Source organism: Chiroxiphia lanceolata, chromosome 1 (genome assembly GCF_009829145.1).
Source record: "Chiroxiphia lanceolata isolate bChiLan1 chromosome 1, bChiLan1.pri, whole genome shotgun sequence".
Classification (NCBI taxonomy): Eukaryota; Metazoa; Chordata; class Aves; order Passeriformes; family Pipridae; genus Chiroxiphia; species Chiroxiphia lanceolata.
In genome coordinates, this window is record NC_045637.1 from 21,444,281 (window position 1) to 21,470,088 (window position 25,808).

The window sequence follows — 25,808 nt, forward strand, 5'->3', positions numbered from 1 at the left end:
TGTTGGGAAGAACTAAAATAATGTTCCATCAAAATCCGAGTTGAACTCACCTTTGCCAGAGCTCCACTGGGTCTTCCTTTCTGTCAGCTAGTCTGAGGATGACCAGAAGTTACTTACATCTGGTTTTCAAAAAAGCCTCTGTTTTCATCATTTATTTAGTTGCTGGAGATATGGAGTACAGTACAACAGTCTCATCACCAGTTGCCAAATTGTTGCTAAAAATTCTGTTTTCTAAGTAAGGCTGTTTCGGGGTTGTGTAGTTAAACTGCAGATAAACTAAATAAATAGATGTAGAATTATTTCTGCAGGTACTAATACTTCCTCTAAATCAATCATCCTAGAAAAGGATAGTTTCAATACAGGAGGATTGGAGGCTGTTTGAGATTTCCTGTTGTACCTTTCCAGTGTACCTTAAGTTCAAAACTTATCAGATTTTACTATGTTAGTATCAATTAAAAATAAAAAGCAGTACAGCCTCACAAATCTAGATAGAGGTGTTTGGTATGGCTGCTCTCTAATACTAAGGAGGGTGAGTTACAAAGGTACAGAGCAACATACACCTTATGCCAGGATTTCAAACTGGTGTGATTATTTCTACTTCCAAAACCGCCTCTAACTGAAATGTGTAAACTTAATAGAAAGCAACAAAAGAAACTGTTTAGAATAGGCATCAAATCTACAGTCTGTAAAATAAAGCTCCCTCCCTCACAAAGCTTTGTGAGGCTTGATGTACTAAAAAGTATCCAATGCCCTTGGATGAAAGGCCATATATACATGTAAAGTACTGTGTATATATATATATGTATTGTGTGTATATGTATATAAGTGTATGTGTATGTATAACATATAAATATATGTTATATGTATATATATTTCTGTATATAGCTTAAACATTTTTTAAGTCCTGTAATGTATAGCTAGACAAAAGTTATGCAGATAGCACAGTAGCTCACCATATATACACACACAAGGCATTCTGATAAGCAGAGAGGGAATTTAGAATGATTTATGCTGTCATCATTGACTTGAAATGTGTATGTAGCTTTATAAATAGCTTTTTTTCCTCTGTATGGTATATTTAAACTATATCAAGATTTTAATAAGAAAAATGTTTATTAAAATCATACACCTCCTTTCCCTTTGACTTAAGCCCTTCTGTTAGTTCACTTAAAATGTGGTAAAGAAACTAGCTAAAGGAAAATTTTGTAATGTTTAGACTTTTTTAATAGTCTAAATCCCCAGCTGTTCATAACTGCTGAAAGAGGAGATAAAGGTAGCTACTAATAAAATGTTATGATCAACTACTAGAGTAGTTCCTAATCTGAATCTAGGGAAAACTGACACTGTAGTTCTAACTTCATGGCTAATTCTTGGTGTTGGTTTCTGGTTTTAGCTGTATCCAATACAGGAGGTAATCGCTTGCTCCAGCTTTGATAATTTTCCAGGAGTGAAAAATTGTATAGACTTACTTGTCATCATGTGGCCTTTCCCATCTGTTTGATTTGGGAGTGACTTTTCTTCCTGCAAGTTAGTCATTTGGTCATTAGATAACTGGTAAACCGGTAAATTTGTGAATCCAAAGCAATACCCTTGTACAGCAGCATTCAGGGAAGCAGAGGAAAGGAAATTTTCCTCATCTCTTAAGCTATGTTTATCTTTGCAATTGTGCAAATTATAGAGACCTGCTGTTTTTCAAAAGCTTACTTCCACATGTGGATCTGAAGAGAAGTGTGTAGGGAGCAGGTAGTTGCTGTGCAGGTGGGAGAAGTTCCCCAGTCACCACCACCACCTCCCATGAGTTGGTTTCTCAGGGGAGCCCAAATTCAGCATGGTTCTTGGTCACTCTGAACACCACATGAAAGATTGTTCATCCTCTTCAGATGCTCATTGCTGTGCCCTAACTCCCTTTTTATAGTGTCCTATGATCTGTGGACCATGTCTCTTGTGTGTGCATCTGTAAATGCCATTCTGAGCTGCTTCTGTGTTTGTACTCCTTCCTTCACTGACACTTGCATTTCTCTGGCTTCCACTCCGTAGGGCAAACTACAGATACCTTGCTCAGTAGCTCTGATTCTCTTTTCAAGCTGTGTAGGATTTGACCTTTTTTCTGAACTCCTCAGTTTGCCTATTTAATAACAGGTCTGCCAAAGTCAAATAGAAAATTCTGCAAGTTTGGATTATTGCATTTCAGCACTTGTAGCATTAACTTACCCTGAGGTGGAATGAATGTCCACACACATTTAAAATGGGTAGGTGAATGGGTCATGTGAAAGCTTCAGTGACTACAGTCCTTGAACTCACAGTGCTGGAAGTTCCCACATGGTCTGTGTGGGGAGGACACCAACAGGCTTCACAGCTGGAATCTGGCCTCCATCACAGTGTAGTCCTTGCCTGACAGGACTTCCTAGCATCATCAGGAGCTCTGATGCATCCTTTGCTAGTTGGAAATTGCTTTCATGGTTTTCATTTGCAGTTCTTTGAGTATCTTAGCAGATTTGCTAAATTGAGAAGCATGAAGGGCTTTTAAATTTTTTATATCTCTTAAGGATTTTCTTGTGGAGTTGTCCAAGAGGATAACTTGAGAGGATGTCTTGCTTAAAACACAATCCTGTGAAAGACTATTTCCCCCCCTTTGCCAATGGCTTAATATAAAGGTATTTTTTGTCTGTTATCACCGTGAGTTACTATCATAGTAATAGACTTTAGTATAACAAGGCACTTGGTTGCTCCCAGGTGTTTCAGGACTTTTTTTCTAGAATGGTGAAACTCTTCAGTATCCCTTTGTCCAGTGGCTGTGGCAGCTAACACAAATGCCTATGCTTGAATACTGTAGTCATGTGAACCTATTGGAAAATAGGTTGTTGCCACAACCTATGATAAGGTTTCTCTGTGAGGAGATTTAGGGGAATTTTATGCTTTAGACATACTGAAATTATTCACAAATTGATTTTCCTACAGTAAACAGTACTAAGCTGAAAAGCAGATTTGACTTTAATTTGTAAATGAAAAATTTTCTATTTGACTGAAATGGTATTTTCATATAAAAAAAGAATTTTATAAACCATTTTTAAAAGGCAGCTAAGTATTCCCCAAAAAAGTAACACTTTTTGGGGGAGGAAGGGAAGAGGCAATATAGTTAAAGCAGCGATGACTGCATTTGGAATGCCTTAGATAAAATTTTGGGACTTAGCCTTTCTGTGAAAGTGCAAGCTGTGCTAGTGAGCCTGTTAGGTCTGCGTCTGTCCAGTAGTGTCCTAACAATGTGTGCTGCTGCTGCACCTTCATTAATTGCAATTACCGGAGTGAGAGAGCTGTTGTGGAGCCGCAGGCCACCCTTGGGAGGGCCTGTTCTCATGGGTCTTCTTCCCTCCCTGCTGTGGAGTGTCCTGCACCTCCAGGAGTTGTGCCACGCTTTCCGGACGTGACAGTGGACGTGGTCCTGTGGATCAGAGTCCCTCCCCGTGCAGAAACACCTCCACAACTCCCAGCACATGTGCTTGTTGTGATCAGCGCGGGTATGGGGTCGTGAGGGCCAGGGCAGGACCACTGCCATGACACCTGGCATTTGGCAGCTAAGGGAGGACTACAGCTTCCACGCCCCCAGCAGGGAGCTTGTTCTAAACAGGGCATTGTAGGTACAGCTGAGTAATCTGGAATTTTGCAAAACTGAGCATAATGCAATATTGCATATGTATGTTTATTCTGCTTGTAAACTCTTCTATAGTTCCACAAGTGCTTTTCAGTGTTGTGTACGTGATTTAATTAATTTATATAAAACGAAGCTAACAGAAGTTGGTGAATTTTTGTGGAGGTGCAAGAACAGTCAACTACTGTTTTGTTAATCCTTGAGGTACATTTCCTTTGCAGTATTTTTCCTTTGTATATGAATCTTTAGACACCATGTAAATAGACTTTTGCTGTGTTGGTAAAAGGGCTGGTGTGAGTTTAAGAAGTTATCTCCAAATAATTTAATTCCTATCTTTTGCTAATTATATTAATTTGTGGTAGTGCTTAAACGTTGTTAGAACAGGACATTCCAACATTTGGGGAATTCTGAAACAGCAGCCAAGATAATCAGGTTGGGGGACAAAGACAACTGCCAGGCATGTTGATGTCATTTAATACAAATAGTCTGCCGCTTGTTGGTTTTGGCCCAGAAATTCAAGCATCTCCCTCTTACCACCATCATGCTCTATTACACACACCAGTACACTTTGCCAGTGTAAATGACTCAGTTAGGTTTGCTCTGCATCATTCAGTGTCCCTCTAATTGTGTGCTCTGGACAAAAAGCTGAAATCTCTGGTATTCAATACACTCGTGGAGTGGTTTTGGATATGAAGGTTAAACAACTTGTAGAGGTATCTGGGTAATAAAACTTAAAGGCTGTCTCAGAAAGAGCAGTACTCAGGTAACAGCGGATGTTGTTAGTGTGAAACCACCTTTTCTCATTTACTGTTTCTGTGTTCTGGTGTGCTCTTTAGTAACTTGCTGCTTAGGCAGGTGTTTCTGCACCTCAGAAAACTCCCATGTAAGAAAGCCAGAGCTGTTCTCGTCCTTACTCAGGTGTGCTGCACAGATTTCACCGCTGAACCTTCCTTATCTCCTGCCCTGGTGAGGCTTGACTTTCTCTCACAAGGCATAAAAAAGCTGTAGGAAGCAGATCGAATCAAGAGGAGCCCAGCTGGCCCAACTCCCACTTCCCATGCTTGGGAAGGGAGAAAGGGGAGACCTCAGCCACTGTGGCAGCCAGGTGCCCTTAAAAAAAACCAACAAAAACCAAACCAAACCAAATTCCTAATGACAGAGAACTAACAAAACCAAAGGTTACCTTTCCAGAGAGGGACACCAGAATCCCTTGAAGTCCCTACCTGTGCACTGTGCCCCTTCCCTGGCTGCAGGGAGGCTGAGGATGTTTGGCCCACACTTGGACTGGGTAGCACTGGGCAGCAGTCACAGGGAGAGTGAACAGTCTCTACAGACTCATTTCCACTGAGGATGACCAGGCTTCCATGTCTTCCTTCTTCTCCTCCTCCTTAAGGGACCACCCTGGGCTCCAGAGGACTGGCCTCCAAAGAGTGGGTCAGTCCTGCTTACGTGCTGCCTGTCTCGATGCTGAAAACCTTTTAGTTCTCACTGGCGTTTGTTTTTAGATTTGTATCTTTGATTTCAGGTCTCTCTGACAAACTCTGCTGTATCCATTCGGTGGGGCCTTTCTTCTCTCCTATAGGACTGGTTATTTTGGTACAGGACTCCCATGTCTACAGAAAAGGTGCCCGAGGGCCTGGCCACCTTCGGGACGAGGAGGGAAGAGGAAACCAGGGAACTCTGATGGTTCCCAGCTCTGGACGAGATCTCTCAGCTTGCAAGAAGGGACAGAAACAAATATTAATCATACCCACGCTCACAGGCCCTGACAAGCTGCCCGTGTGTTACGCAGTTACCGAGCCGTTCCCGGGGGCGGAGCGGCCGCGGCCATTCCCCTTCCACCGCCCCTTGTGGTGCAGTCCCGCCGGCCATGGGGGAGTGCCGTGGGCCGGCGGCGCCGCGGGAAGCGGCGGGGCCGGAGCGGGTAAGGCCGGGCCGGGCCGTGAGCGGGGCCGCGGGCGGGCGGGGGCTCCGGGAGCGGCGGCAGCGCCTCCCGGCCCAGCCCGGCCGGGCCCGCGGCCTCCCGCACCGCCGGGCGCTGCGCTGCCTCCCGCAGGGGAGGGCCGGGCCGGGCCGCCTAGGGGGGACCCAGGGCACCCCCGCCCGCCCCGTCGATCTGCTGGCACGGACAGCCCTGGAAGGGGCACGGGGCTGCCCTTGCGCCCTTGTCGCGCCCGGGCTCAGCAGGGCCGGAGCCTTCGGGCACCTCGCTGGCGGCGCCTGCGGGGGATGCGGACCGCCAGCCGGGATCGGGAGCAGGGAGCGCTGGCAGCACCTGCGGGGGATGCGGACCTGCCCCGGGAGGCCACGGGGTTCTCGGCACAGGACGGGGCAGCGCCGGTCCTGCCGCCCCGGAGCTTGCCTGGGCTTGCAGAGCTGCGGCTGCCGGGAGCCGGGAAGGGAGAGCTCGCCCCCTCTGCCCTGAGCTGCCACGGCGGCAGGTGTGGATGCTGGTGAAGGACCTGGCTTCCCAGGCCCTGTGTACCAGGAGGGTCTGTCCCTGGGAGGTGTCTCAGCTCCGTTCTGGTGTCTCCCCAGTATAACCGTGCTAAGCTGGGCCGGAGTGTGCGAGGGTCAAGGGAAACCGTGTGGTCTTCTGAAACCCTTGTGTCTCATCAGTACTCGTTTCCAAAAACAGGTGTGCCGTGTTAAATACAAGCCTAAGAAGCCCATTAATGTTTCCCCCTGAACAGTGACATGCTGTACCCACAGTGAAGAGGCACATGGCAGTCAATCCTGTGCTTGCCCTTGGATGTGTGGGACCAGTGGGTGTTGTGCTCCTCAGAGGCTGTACAGCGCAAGCCGTCTCTCCCAGGAATGCTGGTGGTCTTCCCAGTTTCCCTGCTAGCATGGCTTGCACTGCCTACAGCTAGCTTGAATGCTTTGGGAGCTCATGGGATGCATGTGCAGCCTCTTACTGGGATGTGCGAGGGTTCATAGTATGTGCCACATCACAGTGCTGACTCTGACAGCACCTTTAGCTTTTTCCCTGGCTACAGCTGATACACAGCATGTAACTGTGATACTTGCACATGTAGCCCAACAGCTCTTGCTGTGGGGTGATGGTTGTATGTTTGTAAATATGTTAATTATTTCCTACTTTGCTGATTCTGAAATTAACGGGAGAAGTTTTGGTATCACTAAGCAGTCTTTGTTGCCCGTTTGCTTTATTGTCATCAGCAGAAGAGTTTGTATCTAGCAGTTGCAGAATAAGTGGGATGTATTGGAGTGTGTCCAGCAAAGAGCTGATGATTAAAAGACTGCAGCATCTGTCATATGAAGAGAGGCTGTGAGTGCTTGGTCTGTTCAGCCTGGAGAAGAAAAGACTCCAGGGGCTCTCGTGAGTGTGTAAATAGCTGATGGAGGGAATAAAGGAAACAGAGCCAGGTGCTTCTCAGTGGTGTCCCATGATGGGACTAGGGGCACTGGTCACACACTGAAACACAGGAGGTTCCATTTCCATGTAAGAAAAGAGTTGTTTACTCTGAAGGGGGAGATAGTGAAGCCTCATCTGGATGTGGTCCTGAGCAATCTGTGTGGCTGATCCTGCTAGAGCATGGGTTGGCCTGTGCCCACCAGCTTCAGCTCTTTTATGTGTTTGAGTCACGTTGTCTGAACAGGGTGAAGTACATACACATAATAAACTGGATGCCCTTTGTTACTGTGGTGTTGACTGTTTTATGCGCCATCATAGGATTAAGTAAAAGATCTGGGGTGCAGATTGAGGGCAGTGTTGACCTAGTGACTGTTACTTTCTCCTGCTCCTTATACCCCTGCCAGTGCCCTGTGGAGCCAGGAAGGCAGGGCTGAGAAAACATTGTGCTCCTTCAGCACGAGGTGGTGGCTGCTTAGAATTCCCAGCAGTGACCAGAATGTGCAGTGCATCTGAAATCGAGTTAGAGAAGATCTTCTGTGAATTTTCGGCTGAGTTGTGCCAGGACATGTTGGTACATGCCTGTGTTAACAAACAGGCTAGGTAACGAGTATTTCTCTGGTAAAACTTTTGCTAAGAGGAATGGGAACCAAAATGGAGAGAGATGGGACTGTCCTGTAACTAGCAGCTGCCTGCCTGCCAACTTGGAACCTACCTGTGAACTCCTCTCCACTCCGAAAGGGGATAGTGGAGGTCAGACATAGGTTGAGTGGGAGGTTTCAGTATGGTGTAGTTTCTGTGGTTGATCTGTCCTTTTTCAAAATTAAAAGCCCAAAAACAACCAAAACCATGTAATTAAAAAAAAATTTTTTATACAGTTTGTAAAACTACAGGCCAGTCAGGCTGATCTGAATCCCTGGAAAGGTGATGGAATCTTCAGGCCACCTCTAAGCACGTGGAAGACAGTTATCATGAGCAGTCAGCAGGAATTCACCAAATGGAAATCAAGCGTAACCAACCTGAATGCTTTCTATGATGGGACAAGTGGCTGTACAGACAAGGGGAGAGCATTGGATTTTGTCTGCCTAGACTTCTGTGAGGCTTTTGACAGTGTCTCCCGTGATAGCCTCATAGGCAAGCTCAGGAAGTGTGAGCTGGAAGGTGCCATTGAGCACTGGCTGAATGGCAGAACTTGAAGGGTTGTGATCAGTGGCACAGGGTTGGAGGCCTATAATTAGTAATATCTCCCAAGGGTTGATACTGGGCCCAGTATTGTTTGACTTATTCATCAATGACTTGCATGAAGGGGCAGTTGCCTCCCCAGCAAGTTCATTGACATCACATGACTGGGAGGAGTGGCTGACACCCCAGAGGGCTGTGCAGTCCTTCAGAAGGACCTTGATAGGCTGGAGAGATGGGCAGAGCAGAACCATCTGAAATTCAACAAAGGCAAGCGCTGGGTCCCGCACCTGGGGAGAAATAACCCCCTTCACCAGTACAGGCTGGGGCCACTGTGGAGGAGGATCTGGAGGTCCTGGTGGACCACTGCTGTCTATGAGCCAGCAGTGGCTGGGCTAACAAGGAAGACTTTTGCAGCGTTTCCATTTTTAAGGATGATGATAGATGCAGAAGCAGATCAAGATGTTGGCTGCCTAGCAGGCCCTGAGAAGGTGTGTACTAAGACAAGGCACCATCCCCACTGACCCCAAATTCTTCCAGTGGGTTACTGAAATCAGCTCTGTGTCCTGGGAAATACAAAAGGTCTTGCACTCTCATAGTCTTCAGCAGAGACTTGGCAAGGTGATGCTGGGAAATTTGTCTCATGTAGTTGAATAATACAATTTTACCACTTTATTATATTTTTAACCCAGAATGTGCTTCCTGATATGTTTTCTTTGGGAATCTGTGGTGCCAGTTTTGCAATGTGTGTTTGGGTTTTATTTATTTTTTTAAAATGTAAGTAGCTATGTAAATAAAAAAATGTAAGTAGGGTATTTTCCAAATTGAACTACAGGATTACTTTTTATTATGTGAGTTGTTACAAGCAGACGGGTAGGGAAAGGACTTTGGCACCTCCTAGGAGGGTAGTAACAATGGTATTCAAAACCTTTAGCTCCCCTTTCCTGCTGTATTATGTGTAATATCTCATATACTGCCTGTGGTTGGTTATCCTCTACAGGATACAGCACACCTCTACAGGTTGGTTATCCTCTACAGCAGTGTCAGTGGGATCTTGGAACTGACCCAGAAAGGCATCCTGCTGGCTAAACTTCTGATCAGTGTTAGTCACCAGCCCTTCTGGAGGGGTTGCAGTATGCTGTCCTGACAGCTCTTCACAATTGTCTTCAGTAGGTGTTTGCTGATGTGCCTGGTAGAATGCTGCCTGGAATTGATCCTGGCAGTAGATGTCCTCAGCTGGAGGTGAGGTGAAGGCCCTGCTCATAGAGTGCCCTCTCTGTGCTACCTTTCACTGGCTTCCCTCCTAAATGTCAGCTGTCTCCACTTTGGCCAGGCTGGGAGCTCTCTGAGGAAGAGCTGTGCTCATGTGTTCTCTGGGAGCCCACAGAAGGATCAGGGTGGAGATGACTGACTCCAGGCAGAGATTTTCCTGCTACCAGCTGTTGGAAAGAGAGTCACATAGCTGCATATTGGCCCTTGAGGGAGAGCCTCCAGAGCAGCCTACAGTGGTGTGCGGGCTGCTCTCTGCACACTACAGGGTTGCATACACGAACCTCCATGGTGAGACTCGCCGTGACACAGGGCTGTCCTCTATCAGTTGGGATTAGTTTCTGTGATCTCATGGCGTTTTTAAGCAAGTCCATCCAGGCCCCAGTGGCTCAGCGTAAAGCAGATGTCTGTGGGGTACCCTGGGCGATGAACCTGGTGGAGCTGTGCTGGCTGTGGGCTGCAGCTCTGAGCGGTGACCTCACACATGTGTGAGTACCACTGCAGCTGATGTTATCTCCCAGGGCAGATTTTCTCCTCGTGTTGCAGAAAGGCTTTGTCTTTGGCACACAGGTGTCAGGCACTTCCTGGCACAGGCACAGCTGGGAGAGGGTGTTTGGTGTGAGCTGTGCTGGAAAGAGCCGGTGGACAGGCAGTGCTGCTGCCCCAGGAGTAGGAGCACAGATGGAGGGCGAGGGGGCAGGTACCCCAGGGACAGGGCAGGTGAGTGTCTGTGTGACACCTTTGGGATGTGGGGAAGAAGAGGAATAGGTCATGGTAACTTTAACCAGAACTGTGCTTTATTTTCAGAGCTCCCCACCGAGTGCTGCTGAAAATGGCTTGGACCTTGATGAGGAGCCTCTTCTCAGGAAGAATCACCGCCGCTTTGTCATCTTCCCCATCCAGTACCCAGACATATGGAAGATGTATAAGCAGGCTCAGGCCTCCTTTTGGACAGCAGAAGAGGTGAGTCCTGGGGCCAATGGGTTGGCACAAGGCACTCAGACCACTGGTGTCCTGGTGCTCCTTTCCCAGCTCTGCCTCTGGCTTCTGTGTTGTAAGGATTGGAGTTAATGGCATAGAACAACGGATGCCAGCACCAAAACAGAACTCCCTTCATGGACAGTGGAAAGCAAGCTGCTGATTTAGGTGTTTGGTTTAAGATGAGGTGGAGTTGTATCCTGGGTTGCTCCTCTGGTTATAGAGTGACCCTAAGCTGGATAGCTCTGAACTGTGGTCACATAGCTCCTATCCTGCTGTGATGTCTGAGCCCGCAACTAACTCCTTGCCCTGTAAGATGTTCTGGGCAATTTCAGGTGAATTCTGGTTTTTAATGTTAGGCACCTAATTTCCAGAAAGATGGTGTTAATCAGACACACTTGTTAAAAATGCTTCTAAGTGACTTCTGATTGCTCTGGTGAGATGCTTGCCCTGTGTTACAATGCCAGCTGTAAGTTCTTCCCTGAGCCTGCTGGTTAGCCAGACCTGAGCAGTACTTGGTTTGCTGTCCTTGCAGCAGTGGAGACTTCTGAACACTGCTTTGCTTTGGAGAGATTATCTGCAAGGGGAGCTGCTTGTTCCAACTCTAAACTTATGCAGCCTTTGCTCATTTGTGAGCAGTGGTCAGCAACTGCAGAGAAGTGAAGTGAAAGGTTCTAAATAGACCAGAAAGTGTCCCGGGATGATGAGGAGCAGCGGTTCATAGAGGTACTATTCCACTGCCTGCCTGGAAGGCTTGCTACCCTGTTGCAGCAAACATTCATTTAAAGCATTAAAGAAAAGGCATTTGAACTCCTGCCTTATCAGCATTTCCCTTTTACTATGTTACTGGTTCCTTCTTACACTGTCCTACCATCTGTGAGTGCATTTCCAAACGAACTGGAAAGTTAACTGTAAAACTGGTTTGTATGCGTTTTTAGACACATGTATAAGTGTACATGTTTATATTCACACGTGTGTACATATATATATATATATATAAGTTTTTAGGCCTCTGTATTTTTCACACCTGGCCCTACTTAACTGTTCCTGTGGTTCAGAAATCCCTCAAACAAACAAACAAACAAAAAAGGCCCATGGGAAGGAAGCTGTGGTTTTCTGCTATGTCTAGAGTTTGGTCTGGTAGACAAGAGCAGTTGCACAGCATTTGCTCCATGCTGTTCTTTAACAGGATGGAGGCTGAACACCTGCCAAAGGCAAAAGTCCCCTCAGGCCATCTTTTGGCACGTTTGGGTATAGCTTGCTTGGAGTACCAGCATTTATTTCAAGTAAAGTTTAAATGCCTCAGAGTGAGCTCTGCTTACTGGTGCATGTTCATACTCATGACAAAAAGATAATAATATTTTTCAAAATCTGATTTATTTATTTAATAGACACTGATTTTTATTCCATGTTACAAAAGTACAAGCTGTGAAACAAGCACATGATATTACTGTTGCAGAGAGAGACAGCAGTACTTTAGTGTGTCTGTTTTCTTTTACAGTCACATGTATTTAAATTCTCTGCATGTAAAGATTTGAGAGCAAATGCCAAAACTCTACCTCGGTCATTTGACTGGGCTGTGTCTGTTCTTACAGAATGACAAACTCAGAAGTCCAATAATGTTTTTCTTTTTTTTTTTTTCATTAGGTTGATTTGTCAAAGGACCTTCCTCACTGGAACAAGCTCAAAGCAGATGAAAAATACTTTATCTCTCATGTTCTGGCATTTTTTGCAGCCAGTGATGGAATTGTAAATGAAAACCTGGTGAGAAAGATTTACAGAGGGATTGAATGCTTACTCATTTTATTGGCAAATTGACTTTTCATTTTAGCTTTCTCACATTAAATGTGAGAAATTAATCTTAATTAAATCTTTATTAAATGTGTACTTTTTTTCCTTTCCATATCACCTTTGCCAAGGGGAACAAGCAGCTTGTTCTTCTGGGAGCAGTATTTGATTTAAATTGGGTCAACTGGGGTCATCAGGACTCCAAATCACATTACTCTGGGTACTGTTTTTAAGTTCAGCCCCTGCTTGTCTGTGTTGATGCACATTTCTGAATGACTTAATAGAACCCCACATTTCTTCCTGTGCTCATGTGAAATGGGAATTAGCAAATACAGACCATGGCTGTGCCATGGTCTGTATGGCCCATTTTGGCAAAATCCGTTTTGCTCTCACTGAATGGCATCCTAGGACCTTTCAGGGCTGCAAGTGAGTGCTGTTAGAAAGGTGGGGAAATCTTTCTGCTGCAGTCTGTTCTGGACTGGAGAATATCTCACCACAGGTCAGCAGTGGTATCTGTCTGCAAATGCCCAGTTTAAATCTCGAATGTCTGTAATGTGTAGAATATACGTGCACATATTGCACGAACATGTCTTATGTCATATTGTTTATTTTTTTAAAGACCAACAAAAAGTCTGAGGCTTTGTTCAGTATGCAATGTTTAGTATTGCAGTATTTTGCTGTTCTACTCCTGTATATGTATGCTCTCATGCTTCAGCTTTCTATCCAATACATGTAAGAGATGTATTTACTTCTAGCTAGCTTGCTTTATTTTCCTCTGCACTACACCTCTGCTATTGACATACCTCTGAACAAAGTAGGACTGAACTGCTCCCATCTTGTCTTTGTGACAGAGATCTTTTGTCTCTCCTTAAGCTCAGAGTAGTGTCACGCAGGACTGCTTTACTGTACTCATTGTCGTGTTTCTGGTTTTGATAGGTGGCACGCTTTAGTCAGGAGGTGCAGATCCCAGAAGCCCGTTGTTTCTATGGCTTTCAGATTCTCATTGAGAATGTTCACTCAGAGATGTACAGCTTGCTCATAGACACCTACATCAAAGATCCCAAGAAAAGGTAAACCTCTGGATGTGTTACAGACCCATGGGAAATCTGTCACTTAGGCCAGTGGCACTGTTGTTGGGCAGCAGCATCTGTCTCCTGTTTCATACTGACTTACTGGGGGAGTTGGGGAAGGTTCCTTAAAGTTTTCAAGGCCTGCATGCCTGACCCCCAAAATATAGAGGAGAATTGCTGACCAAAAGACTTATGTGAGAGTGTCACAAGGTTAGTTAATATTTCTATAAATCTTTGCAAGAATTGTGGACTCTGTGAAATGTTGTTAAAGGTTAGACAAACTCCTAATGGTTATTATACTCCTGTGGTTCTCGCTCTCATATCAGCAAAGGATTAGCCTGAGGAAATTGAGTGCTCATGATCCAGCTGGTGTTTCTAATATACTGTGATCAATGTATTGCATCCTTGTGACATTTTTGTTGTCGGTGCTTTTTCATACAACTTGAACTGCTTATTTTTGAAGGGTTGGGTTCTTTGGAGAGCCCGATCACCTTTGTTGTCTGAAGAACCTGCTAGTCCAAACAGTAATGCATTTGAAAAGTAGCACTTTCCCTCAGAGACTCCACCATGGTGATGGTCAGCCAGAGCTTGGTTTTCCATGGTGGCATCCTGTGTGATGACAGTGGGAGAACTGTAAAGTTTCCCTTCATCGTGGGAACAGAGTCTCTGTGTGTGGGAATCCAGTTCCTTTTGTTAAGTTGGGCAAGATGAGGTTTTGCTAAGTGGGTAGGCTTGAAGTGACTGGCTTCAAGTCTGAGAGGCAGTGTGGTATGGTGGGTAAGCACTCCTGGGATGGGTTTGAGTTCCCTTCCCATCTCTGCATCTCACCTCCTCTGAGCCCTTGGGTTTGTTGCTTTCTGCACATCTGCTTCTCTCTGCCCTTGCTGTCAGAGATCATGTCATGATTTAACCTGTCAGGCAGCTAAACACCACACAGCTAATCACCACACTGCCTGCCCTCACCCAGTGGTATGGGGAGAGAATTGAGGGAAAAGCTAAAATTTATGGTTTGAGATAAAGGCAGTTCAATAGGACGGAAAAGTAAAATAATAATAATGTACAAAACAAGTGATGCACAATGCAATGGTTCATCACCTGCCGACTGATACCCAACCAGTTCCCAAACAGCAGCTCTCAGCCAGCTTTCCTCTTAGTTCATGTTCTGAGCTTGACATCGTAAGGTATGGAATATCCCTCTGGCCAGTTGGGGTCAGCTGTCCTGGCTGTGTCCCTGCCCAGCTTCTTATGCCCCCCAGCCTACTTGCTGGTGGGGTGGTGTTGGAAGCTGTAAAGTCCTTGGCTTAGTGTAAACACTGCTTAGCAACAACTAAAACATCAGTGTGTTATCAACTTTATTCTCATCCTAAATCCAAAACAGAGCACTGTACCAGCAACTAGGAAGAAAATTAACTCTATCCTAGCCAAATGCGGGACAGATCATCACTCCTTTGGGGTGGGAATAATCTCTTAACTTGGGTTAGTTCAGAGCCTTGCATAATGGGATCCTCTGTCTGGTTGAGCCAGAAGGGACAACCAGGGCAGATTTGCATAAATCACTGTTTTGATGTTTTGCCTCTATTTTCTTCTGTAGGGATTTCTTATTTAATGCTATTGAAACAATGCCCTGTATCAAGAAGAAAGCAGACTGGGCTCTGAAGTGGATTGAAGACCGAGAATCCACTTTTGGTGTGTAGCTTCTTAAAAACTGTTTTCCGTTGAGTATTGCAAACTAATCCTCTGTGAGTAAGCTGCACCCTTGGAACATAAAATTAAGTTCTCCACAGATGTAGTGGTTTCTGGGTCTCTGGTTTAACTAAAGAACTAGAAGGAACTTCTAGTCAGCATGTATGTTTTTATCTTCAGCTAATGAAATACAGTAGTGGCAGTACCCCCTGAAATTGTGTTATGAAAAATGCTTATGGAATTCTCTGTCTTTTTTTTTTTTTTTTATACCGAACAACCCTGGTTTCTTCAGTTTTTCCTTGTAGACCTTAATTTTTAGTTTTGATTATTTCTTCCACTTGGCTCCTATTTTGTACTCCAGTGTTCAGAACTGGGCAGCTGAAGTCCAGGCATTTTCTGTGTTATGTGTTCATTCTACATAGACAAGTCCATGGGTTTTTTTTGTAACTGAGGCTGGGCAAAAAGACTGAAGAACCATCTGTCACTGGTGTTTCTGGTTTGCTATTGGAACCAGGTTTCTAATTTTTGTATCTAATTTCAGACCTGTGACACTGTCTCAGCTTCCATCAGCACAGTACAGGGCATCCTTTCCAGTGTTCTGCATTCAGCGTACAAGGTTGACTCTGAAGGGTGGGCTGTAGCTGAAATGCATAATGGGTGGACTGGTGAATTTTTTAAACCAAACATCCTCTATATTTCAAGAAAGTATAGGAGATGGAGAGATTCAGCCTGACAAGCAAAACAAATCTGAATATCATTCTTTTGCAGCATCCGTTGTTCACACTGTTGTTTGAGTGGGGTTCTTTTTTGTTGCTGTACATTGTCCTGTTCTGGAGTGTCCCACTCCTTCCCCAGTCTGGCTTTGCTTGCTGTGTGTGGAGCCCCTTCACCATCTCCTTCATTTGGCTTCCAGCAGTGTGGGGTGTGCCAGGAATCAGAACATTCCCTAACTCAAGAAACTACACTCCCCCCACTCCCTGCCCCCAAACTTCATGCATTCTATCCACATTCATACTCAGTCTTGTCATCATTAAACTGTATTGTATGAGCAGCCTTTCTCCACTTCTCTATAGAAGTAAACTGGGAGATTTTTAGTGTTGCCAGAAAAATTCTTTCCTTAACAACTTCTGTGATACTTTTAAGTTTGTGTTGCTCTCCATGCTTTTTTCCTAACTTTCTTCAGATGAGCCAGTAGTTGGCATATGTATCTCATAGAGGAAGTGGGACGTCTGGCTGTTTTGCAGTTATTTTCTTTTTTAAACAAAATTCTGTGTGGTTCTCACTGGGAAAAGGCACCAGCACTTAGTGCAAAAGCCCTTCATGTTAGAATATACCCAAGGATCTTGTGAAGTTTTTTAAAGCAGTGTACATGAAATGGTGTGTCTTTAAGCAATCAGGTGGTCATGTAGTCTGAAGAAATGCACACCTGTAGAGAACAGGGAGAACTGGAACCAATAATGCTATGCTTTCCTTGGATGAAAGGTGGGATAACATAAATAGTTATTTGTGTCTTGATGAATTATGTTCTGTCTTCCACTCTTGTAAGAATATGGTTTTATCTAGATTCTCAACAAGCAGAAGGTGTAAGGTTTTTTGTTTAATTTATAGGAGATTGGGTCTTGTCTCAGCTCGTCTGTCAGTTACACAGCCGTTTTCCTGCCTTTTAGGAGAAAGAGATAATGGAGTACTAATGTCTTGGCCACAATTATGTTCTTTCACTTCTGACTCGCAGCAGTTTCAGTGGGTGCCCTCGTTTTTCAGTTCTGCTGGGGTTGCCTGTAGTTGAGTGCTGTTGGGTTTGTAGACCCTGTATGCCTCGGGATCTGCTGAAGGATGTGCTCAAAAACAGCACCTAGTGCTGCAAAGGGAATTGTTCCTCTCTGGCATTAGTCTGTCTGATGGTGTATCTTGCTGTTGAGCAATACAGTAATTTGTGTCTAACAAAAAACGTGTTATGTTAAACAGGTGAGAGAGTGGTTGCCTTTGCTGCAGTGGAGGGCATCTTCTTTTCGGGTTCCTTTGCTGCTATATTTTGGCTGAAGAAGAGGGGCCTGATGCCTGGACTGACTTTCTCCAATGAACTTATTAGCAGAGATGAGGTAATGTGGCATGTCCTACATACTGTTTGGGAAAAGTGAGTTTCCAGGGGAAGGGCAGGATTATATTCATGAAGAATGCATAGTGTTGACAGAGAAAGGGGAAAGAAGCAGACTTCTAGCTATAATTATACAATCATAAAATCATTTAGGTTGAAAAAAACCTCTAAGATTGCTGAGTCCAACTGTAAACACTGCCAAGTCCACCTCTAAACCATGTCCCCAAGTGCCACATCCACATGTCTTTTAAATACCTCCAGGGATGGTGACTCAACCACTTCCCTGGACAGCCTGTTCCAATTCTTGACAGCAATTTCCATGAAGAAGTTTTTCTAAATACGTGATCTAACACTCTATCTGATGGAACTTGGGGCCATTTCCTCTTGTTCTGTTGCTTGTTACCTGGGAGAAGAGGCTGACCCCCACCTGGCTACAACCTCCTTTCAGGTAGTTGTAGAGAGCGATAAGGTCACCCCTGAGCCTCCTTTTCTCCAGGCTGAACACCCCCAGCTCCCTCAGCCACTCCTCATCAGACTTTTGCTCCAGACCCTTCACCAGATTTGTTGCCTTTCCCTGGACATGCTCCAGAACCTCAATGTCCTCCTTGTAGTGAGAGGCCCAAAACTGAGCACAGGATTCAATGTACAGCCTCACCAGTGCTGAGTACAGGGGGACAGTCACTGCCTGGTCCTGCTGGCCACACTGTTTCTGACACAGGCCAGGATGCCATTGGCCTTCTTGGTCAGCTGGGCACACTGCTGCTTCCTGTTCAGCCACTCTGAACCAGCACCCCCAGGTCCTTTTCCACCAGGCCTCTTTCCAGCCACTCTTCCCCAAGTCTGTAGCATTGCATGGGCTTGTTGTGACCCAAGTGCAGGACCCAGCACTTGGCCTTATTGATCCTCATACAGTTGTTCTCAGTCCATTGATTCAACCTGTCCATATCCCTCTGCCTTCCTACCCTCCAGCAGATCAACACTCCACCAAACTTGGTGTCTTCTGCAAACTGACTGAGGGTGCACTTGATCCCCTTTACCAGATTATGGATAAAGATGTTAAACAGGACTGGCCATTGGGGCCAGTAACATATATATAGCATATATAACATAACATAACTGAGCCACCTGGGGAATACCACCTGTTACTGGCCACCAGCTGGGTTTAACTCCATTCACCACCACTTGTTTGGCCTGGCCATCCATCACTCCCTTCCCCCACTGTTAGGATTGGGGAGAGAATCAGAAGGGTAAAAGCTGGAAAACTTGTGGGTTGAGATGAAGAGAGTTTAACAGGGAAAGCAAAAGCTGTGCACACAAGGAAAGCAAAACAAGGAATTAATTCCCTTTTTCCCATGGGCAGGCAGGTATTCAGGCATCTCCAGGAGAGCAGGGCCCCCTCACATGTAATGGTTACACGTTGGAGGACTAATGCCATCACTCCAAATGTCCCCCTACCCCCCCTTCTTCCTTTTTCCACCCACTTTGTATACTGAGTATGATGTCACATGGTATGGAATATTCCTTTGGTCAGTTTGGGTCACCTGTCCCAGCTGTGTCTCCTTCCAACCTCCCATGCACCCCCAACGTCCTTACTGATGTGGCAGTACAGAAAGCAGAAAAGGCCTTGGCTCTGTAAGCACTGCTCAGCAGTAACAAAAGCATCTCTGTATTATCTTAGAGATACATACCTGCCACTGTGAATAAAAACGAACTCTATCACAGCCAAACCCAGCACACTAATGTATATAGTATTATCAAAAAGGTGAACTTTTTAGATTGAAGGGGATGTTTGTTTTCCTCTACTGTGAAGGGAGGCAAAGGCCTGGCTGCTCAAGGACTGGGGTGGAATTGCATGGTCCCCAACTGTAGTGGGTGCTGGCTGAAGCAAGAACCTGGCTAGTGTGTGTCTCTGAGCCTTCAGGCAAGTTCAGATGGTCTCCTTGTACCACTCCCCACTTGCTCCTAGTTGTGGGTTCCGACACTTGCACACAACCACTTGCCTCTGTCACTAGGCCAGCTGTGGCAGGTCGCTGCAGAAGCAGCAGATACTGACCCTCTCCATGTTCTTGTGTTGCTGCACAGCAATAGAATCTCCTGGGAAGGGGCAGCTACAGATCTGCCTTAGAGGGGAGTGCTTCTTAGCTTAAGATGTGAGGGGTCTGAGGGGCTGCATGTGAGCACACCAAACATGGCAAGCCGTGTGCTGACAAGTGCCCCTTTCTTTCTCTGCTTCCTGCCAGTTGGCAGCTGTTGCTTGTGGTTGAGGCTTGTGCACCACACTACTTACATTGCTGTCAGCACTGAAAAAGTGGAAAGACCGGTTTTGTATGCAGTATAAGCATGCTAGTGGTTGTAACTTACAAGAGTTGGTCTAAAAGAGTAAAGAGCTTTATCATAATGGAAGTAATTTTCATGGGTTAGATAAACTGATTTGAAAGGAGACATCTTACAGTATGTCTTTAAAAGACACTTGAAGAAAGTGATATGATCAGTAAGTAAAACCAAACAGTTCTCCAGCCTTGACCTTCCTTGAGTTATTATGAACTGATCCATTTGAGTGAGGAAGGACTTGTTTGTTAGAAGGATCACTTGCAGATGAACGAGTATAACTGTGCTTCTCTGCAGAGTTGAGCACCAAAAGACTGAATTTTTCTTGGGCTCTGCTGGCATAATTCCAACTGCAGTGCTGTTATGAAGGGCAAGGCTTGGTGCACACAGCACCTGCACCGAAAACCAGGAAATGCTGTTACAAAAGCAGTGGCAGTAAAAAGAATCCACAGTGGAAAGCTGCACAAACTGTTTTTTGATGCACCTGAACAGATAAATGATTAACACTCAGTATGTTTTTTGAGCTGGAGGTTCTGTTCCCAGGCTGTTCTTGAGCTGGTGCATCTCTGATTCTGAAAGGTGCAAAGCTGGTGGGAGCACCAGTCAGCAGAGCACACCGGTTCATTGGAGAAGCCAGGCATATCCTGCATCCTGCTAGTGATGTTGCCCTGGACATGACAGCAGCAGGCAGCTAATGCTGTCCCTAGAGGCATGATATTTCCCAAATTGTGGTATTTCAGGACTGTTTCATGACCTGAATCACAAGGGTTTTATAGCCTTTCCAAAAAAATTTTCACTTCTTGGTTTTGTTTTGACCCTTGTTAATGGTAGTACTGGATTGTCTCATAGCCCATAGTCTGCCAAATCCTTCTGACTGGTTTTCACTCCAGATGTGCCGTCATGGTGCTTATTGGCTGTAATGACCACCTTGCTCTTGAGAGGAAAATCAGTAACATAGTGCTCCTTTAGTCTGGCAGTGGTGGATAGGGCTGAAGCCAGAGGCTCAAGCTGCAGCCATGCAAGTCAAATAGCAACCAAGGCACTTTTTGGAGTAGCTGTCTGGTATTGTGAGGGATTGCTTATCTCCTAATGTTATCTTATCTTGGCTGGAGGCTTTTCTGGAAATCCTGGAAAAGAGCACAGTTTACGAGGCTCTGTGCAGAATGACTGAGTGAAATGTGAAGGTGGGATTAGTTGGGGCAGAGATGATTTGTTAGTGTTGGATTTGGTGACTCTAATCTGAATTTTTCTTTCTTAAAATACTGTTTGGAGGGAAGAAATGCTACTGAAAGAACTTAAGCCAAGTATCTTGAAGCAAAGAGTAGGTAAACAGTCTATTTTAACTTGCAGGTAGTTGTGCAGGTCTTGATGTAGGAGTCTTTCTGCAAAATCATCTCTTATGGGAGACAGAGACCCAGCAAGGCTCTGTGTAGGATCCCTCATGATAGAGCAGCCCTCAACAAAATTTGACCTGAGAAACATGTATGCTGAGCATTATTTTGGCATAAGTGGCATGTATTGGATTTGAGATGTTACTGGATTGTAAACTGAAAATATGCATTACATGTGATAACAACAAGACTGTCAAAGAAGCAGGAGGCTAGGAAGCTTCAATCCGAATGAGGCTGCCTCAGGGTAAGAGCGAACTATAAGAAGGAGGGTAAAACTGACTTATTTTTTTCATTGTTCTCTTATTTCAGGGTCTACACTGTGATTTTGCTTGTCTAATGTTCCATTATTTAGTGAACAGACCGTCAGAAGAGCGAGTCCGTGAGATCATTGTTAATGCTGTTGAAATTGAGCAGGTAAGTCTGACTATGACAGCATTATGGGCAGTGCAGGACCAATCTGATGTGTGAAAATAAATAAATTACTCTTCTGACTTTTGGGATTCCATATTTAATACTTGGCTTAGGCCTGAGTCCCTGATGCATCATACTATACTTTCCATCTTCCTTAATGGTAACAATAAGAGTCAGAGACTTCCTGTACACGAGACTTTCTGAATGTGAGCCAGCAGTGTGCCCAGCTGGCCAAGAATACCAGTGGCATCCTGTCTTGTATCAGGAATACTGTGGCCAGCAGGACCAGGGCAGTTATTGTCCTCCTGTACTTGGTACTGGTGAGGCCACACTTTAAGACCTGTGTCCAGTTCTGGGTCCCTCACTTTAGGAAGGACATCGTGGTGCTGGAGTGGGCCCAGAGAAGGGCAACAAAGCTGGTGAAGGGTCTGGAGCACAAGTCCTGTGAGGAGCAGCTGAGGGAGCTGGGGATGTTTAGCCTGGAGAAGAGCAGGCTCAGGGGAGACCTCATCACTCTTACAACTGCCTGAAAGGAGGTTGTAGCCTGGTGGGGGTCAGTCTGTTCTCACAGGTGACCAGCAACAGGACAAGAGGACATGGTCTTAAGCTGTGCCAGGGGACGTTTAGGTTGGACAGGAGAAGAATTTCATCGCAGAAAGGGTGATAAGACATTGGAATGGGCTGCTCAGGGAGATGGTAGAGTCACTCTCCCAAGAGGTGTTTAAGGAAAGACTGGACAGGGCACTCAGTGCCATAGTCTATTTGACAGGGTGGTGTTTGGTCATAGGTGGGGCTTGATGATCTCAGAGGTCTTTTCCAACCAAATTGATTCTGTGATTCTGTCATTCAGTTGTCAAGCAACTGGGAGAAGCTGAAACTGGTAGCTGGTTTCTTCCCTAATGACAGTAGGGAAGAAAGGGTGTCTTATTTGATATTGAATAGAATAGTTCCAGTTGGAAGGAACCTACAAACAATTATGTAGTCCAGCTGCAACTGTCTCTTAGAGAAGAGTTTGCTTATCTTGGACCTTTCAGGATCTTTGTTTCTTCTGCTTGTCCTCGGGAAAAGGCAGGGTCTGTTCTGGCCATGTGTACCGTGCTGGGTTTTAACTCCCTCTGAGACTGATGTCGGGTTCTTTCACGTGAAGTGCTACCCATCCGCAGGTACAAGTTTCTGCACTGCTGAGTATTTGGCAGGATTTTAGTTTGGTCTTTCTTTTCTGTTGTCATCTAACTACTGCGATGATGACAAATTCCCCAGCTTTGTCTCAACAGCGCTGACACGTGCCTAAACATATACATGACTGGGTTCAGCTCAGGTGTATACCACTACTTCTCTGATCTCTCATTCTGTAATGTCTGGAAGCCAAGGAAAACTGGTGATTTCTTCATCTATTCCTGGTCCCACTGCTGTGGTCTGTAGGTGTTATTGAAGTTGGAGCTTAAGCTTATACTGAAGCTTAAGCTGGGGGGAGTGGGGAAAAGCAGATGAGAGAGCAGTAATAAAAATCTTTGTGCCTTTTCCAGAACAACATGCTAAAAATAAAGGAGGATACAAACAACTACTGAAAACAGAAGACACTTGTTGAATTTAGTGATGCAAGACAACTGCCTGGGGAGCCTGGGACATCATAAATTGTGTTACTGTGAAGCACAGCTGTCTTTACTCCTTTCTCTTCTTAAATTTCATTTATCTAAATGTCACCTGTATTTTAATTTCTAGGAGTTTCTGACAGAGGCATTACCTGTAGGTCTGATTGGAATGAATTGCACCTTGATGAAGCAATATATTGAATTTGTTGCAGACCGGTTACTAATGGAGCTCGGATTCTCAAAGGTAAGAGATGCAATTGCCCCAAATGCTGGCCTACCAGTGCAGCCCAGGAAAGCTGTCACCACAAAGCACTCTCTTATCATGCCTGGGAGCAGGTCATATTTAGCACATGGACTTTCTGTGGGTGACAGCTGAAACCACGGTATTAATATAACTGCTTCACTGTTTAAAAGAATAAGAACAGTTTAGGCCATTGTTTCTCTTCAGCTGCTTGGCAGGTTTGTAATGGAAAGTGTAAGCTGTGCTCAAGTCCTGCAGTCCTCAAAGAATAACAGGCAACTTGTATGGGTGAACTTCACCACAGACCAAACCCCTGGGAGTGGCAGTACTGAATTTGCTTAGATAGGTGTCCATAGATCCGACAGCATATTGCAGCAGGGATGGTCTAGTTTGAAGGGATTTGACTGTTTTGTTTGTTGGTTTTTTGTTTTTATTTTTAAAGCATTATTTCCTTATCAGAATCAGCACTGTAGTAGTTTTTTCCTTCCCCAGGTCTTTCATGCAGAAAATCCTTTTGATTTCATGGAGAATATTTCTCTGGAAGGAAAAACAAATTTCTTTGAGAAGCGCGTTTCGGAATATCAACGTTTTGCTGTTATGGCAGAAACAATGGACAATGTCTTCACTCTGGATGCAGATTTTTGACAAATGAATGGTGACTGCTTCCTGTTCCTCGTCTCCCTTTCTACTGTGAAGTTGACTTAATTTCATCTCCTGGAATCAGAGTCTACTGGGATTCTTTTTTCTGGGTTTCCATGTTGTTTGTCAGAGGAGTAAATATATTTCTTTCTGTGTCATTTGAAAAAAAAAAAGGGGGGGGATCCTTTTTAAAAAATTTATATGGCTTTGTAAAAAGATGGCCTTTTTAAGATTCCCCTGACTCATCTGCTGTCATTACTGTCTTTAAAAATTATCTGGATACTACTACTTTTTTAAGACTTCGATAGTGTTTTAAGAAAGCAAACTGCATATTTACCTCATGTTATGGTATTTTAATCTGAAAACCAGATGAGGTATCACTCTGTATAAATGTTGCAATAAATTATTTTCATGTTTATAGATTTGGTCTTGTGTAAAAGCTCTTCCCTTTCATCCTGCTGCAGATAAAGTAATAATTGAATGGGGGAAGACATTATTCAGGTTGGAACTATAAGCCCAGGAATAAAGTTTGATCTCCCCTCTAACCTGGGTTTTGTCTGAAAAAGGTTTTACTCTGGTTGAAAAGGTGATGGCTCTTGGTAGGTGTTTAATTCAAATACATGCAAATTTTGTCTTACAGCTGTTACTGAGCAAGTCAGCGGACTTTGAATGATCCTTGAAAAGGCATACGTATTAACAGAGGAGAAAAACCACATCCTGTAGTTCTTTGGCTTGTGCAGTCTGTTTTTCCCTGCTTCACTGATTAAGTGCCTTATTAAGCAGTCTGTAGTTGCACTGAGTTGTAATCGGCATCTGACACTGGAACAGCCACCTCTGGGTGTTGTCCGTCTTCCTCTGACATGCTGGGGGAAACCTCGATTTCACTTGTGCATTGATGGGGTGAGAAGACATATCCTTCCAAGGGATTTTCCCTTGAGATGCTACAAACATACTGCTTGGGCTGTAAGGAAGCACCAGTAATGTATGAAGGTAAACCAATTTGTGGGTTTAACGTGAACCATTGGAACTGTTGTCACAGAAGAAGGAGAAGGTATTAAACCTTTCAAAAACAAAGCTTGAAGTAGTATGGATTAGCAGTATTTTACGAAGGACTGTTGTTTGGTTTTTGGTGTGTTCCAGTGTGTGCCTGAAAGCTGTTTGTAATTTTTTGACATCACATGCAGAGAATGGAGCAACTGAAGAATGGCTCACGTGCTGCAGCGATACTTGTGGTGGAAGGAATACTATTCAGTTGTAGATGGTTTATCTGCAAATAGACATGCTCATTTCTTTTCAAAGGTGAAGTGAGTGTGTACACAAGCTAGACAAAGGATTCTGCTTTATTAAACCCAAGAGTTTTTCATAATGTTCAGCATTTTGTGCGAGAGCTTTTATAAGTCTTTATCATTGCAAACATCTTTTGCTGCTTTCGATAGGCCTGGCATGAGGTGAGCTGACAGCCCAGGGTTATCGGTGATGGGATGGTCTAAGTGTTATTTCCCTGTCAGCCCACATCAGCCATAGCCCTGGGTACCTGAGTTTCATAAACAGGTTCACTGCCTTAGCATAGTTCTTAGTGAATAATTGTCCCTGCTGTAAAAATAAGCAGTAAAACTGACTCCGTTTGGTCTCTGTAAAAGATCAGGAGGATATACTGATCGTGGAAATGGGACAGCTTTTTTTTTTCCTAGAGAGGAGCCTGCATCATTTGACATAAGCTACTTGGAGGAGGCAGAGGGCAGCCTGGAGAATACAGAGAAAAGATGGAACCAGTGTCCCTAACTAATGTCCTGCAGCTGCAGGAGAACTGTGGACTCAGAGAGGAAAATCGAGCGCCTTCTGGAAATACTGTGTGGATAGGGAGAAAGAGAAAATATTGTTAATGGGTCTGTTGTTGAGTAATGGAACCTATTATGTCACTGAATGTACTAAAAAGCATTTCTTTTGAGTGTTGTTAATTAAGATGAGAGTATAGAGAGTATTCAGATATGAAACTGCAATGTCCTCAGGTTCTGTACATGTATATGAGATACCAAAGTCTGGTACAACAGCTCCCACTCAAATTGTGTGTAAAATATGTGTATAGTTTCAATAAAATGTGAGCGTGGAGAGAACTGTGCCTTTA

The 25,808-nt window shown here is 44.7% G+C and overlaps 1 protein-coding gene across 2 annotated transcripts; it reads left to right on the top strand.

Annotated features, from left to right (window-relative positions):
- The first annotated feature begins 5,437 nt into the window (after positions 1 to 5,437).
- Positions 5,438 to 25,808, top strand: RRM2B (ribonucleotide reductase regulatory TP53 inducible subunit M2B). 2 transcript variants are annotated; one of them, XM_032709544.1, is made up of 9 exons: positions 5,438 to 5,570; positions 10,275 to 10,430; positions 12,093 to 12,209; positions 13,170 to 13,303; positions 14,895 to 14,989; positions 16,952 to 17,085; positions 21,110 to 21,214; positions 22,934 to 23,047; positions 23,537 to 25,808. In XM_032709544.1, the coding sequence occupies exons 1-9, from the start codon at positions 5,517 to 5,519 to the stop codon at positions 23,687 to 23,689; spliced, it is 1,062 nt and encodes a 353-aa protein (XP_032565435.1). In that variant the 5' UTR covers positions 5,438 to 5,516; the 3' UTR covers positions 23,690 to 25,808. The 2 variants fall into 2 exon arrangements, with proteins under 2 accessions (XP_032565435.1, XP_032565426.1); XM_032709535.1 differs by lacking the exon at positions 5,438 to 5,570 and adding an exon at positions 10,058 to 10,187.

Excerpts from the sequence above, each read along its gene's own strand:
- RRM2B (XM_032709544.1), top strand. The coding sequence starts at position 5,517 with ATGGGGGAGTGCCGTGGGCCGGCGGCGCCGCGGGAAGCGGCGGGGCCG. Across the intron at positions 10,431-12,092 it reads CCTTTTGGACAGCAGAAGAG|GTTGATTTGTCAAAGGACCT; the intron begins GTGAGTCCTGGG and ends TTTTTTCATTAG. Across the intron at positions 14,990-16,951 it reads AGACCGAGAATCCACTTTTG|GTGAGAGAGTGGTTGCCTTT; the intron begins GTGTGTAGCTTC and ends TATGTTAAACAG.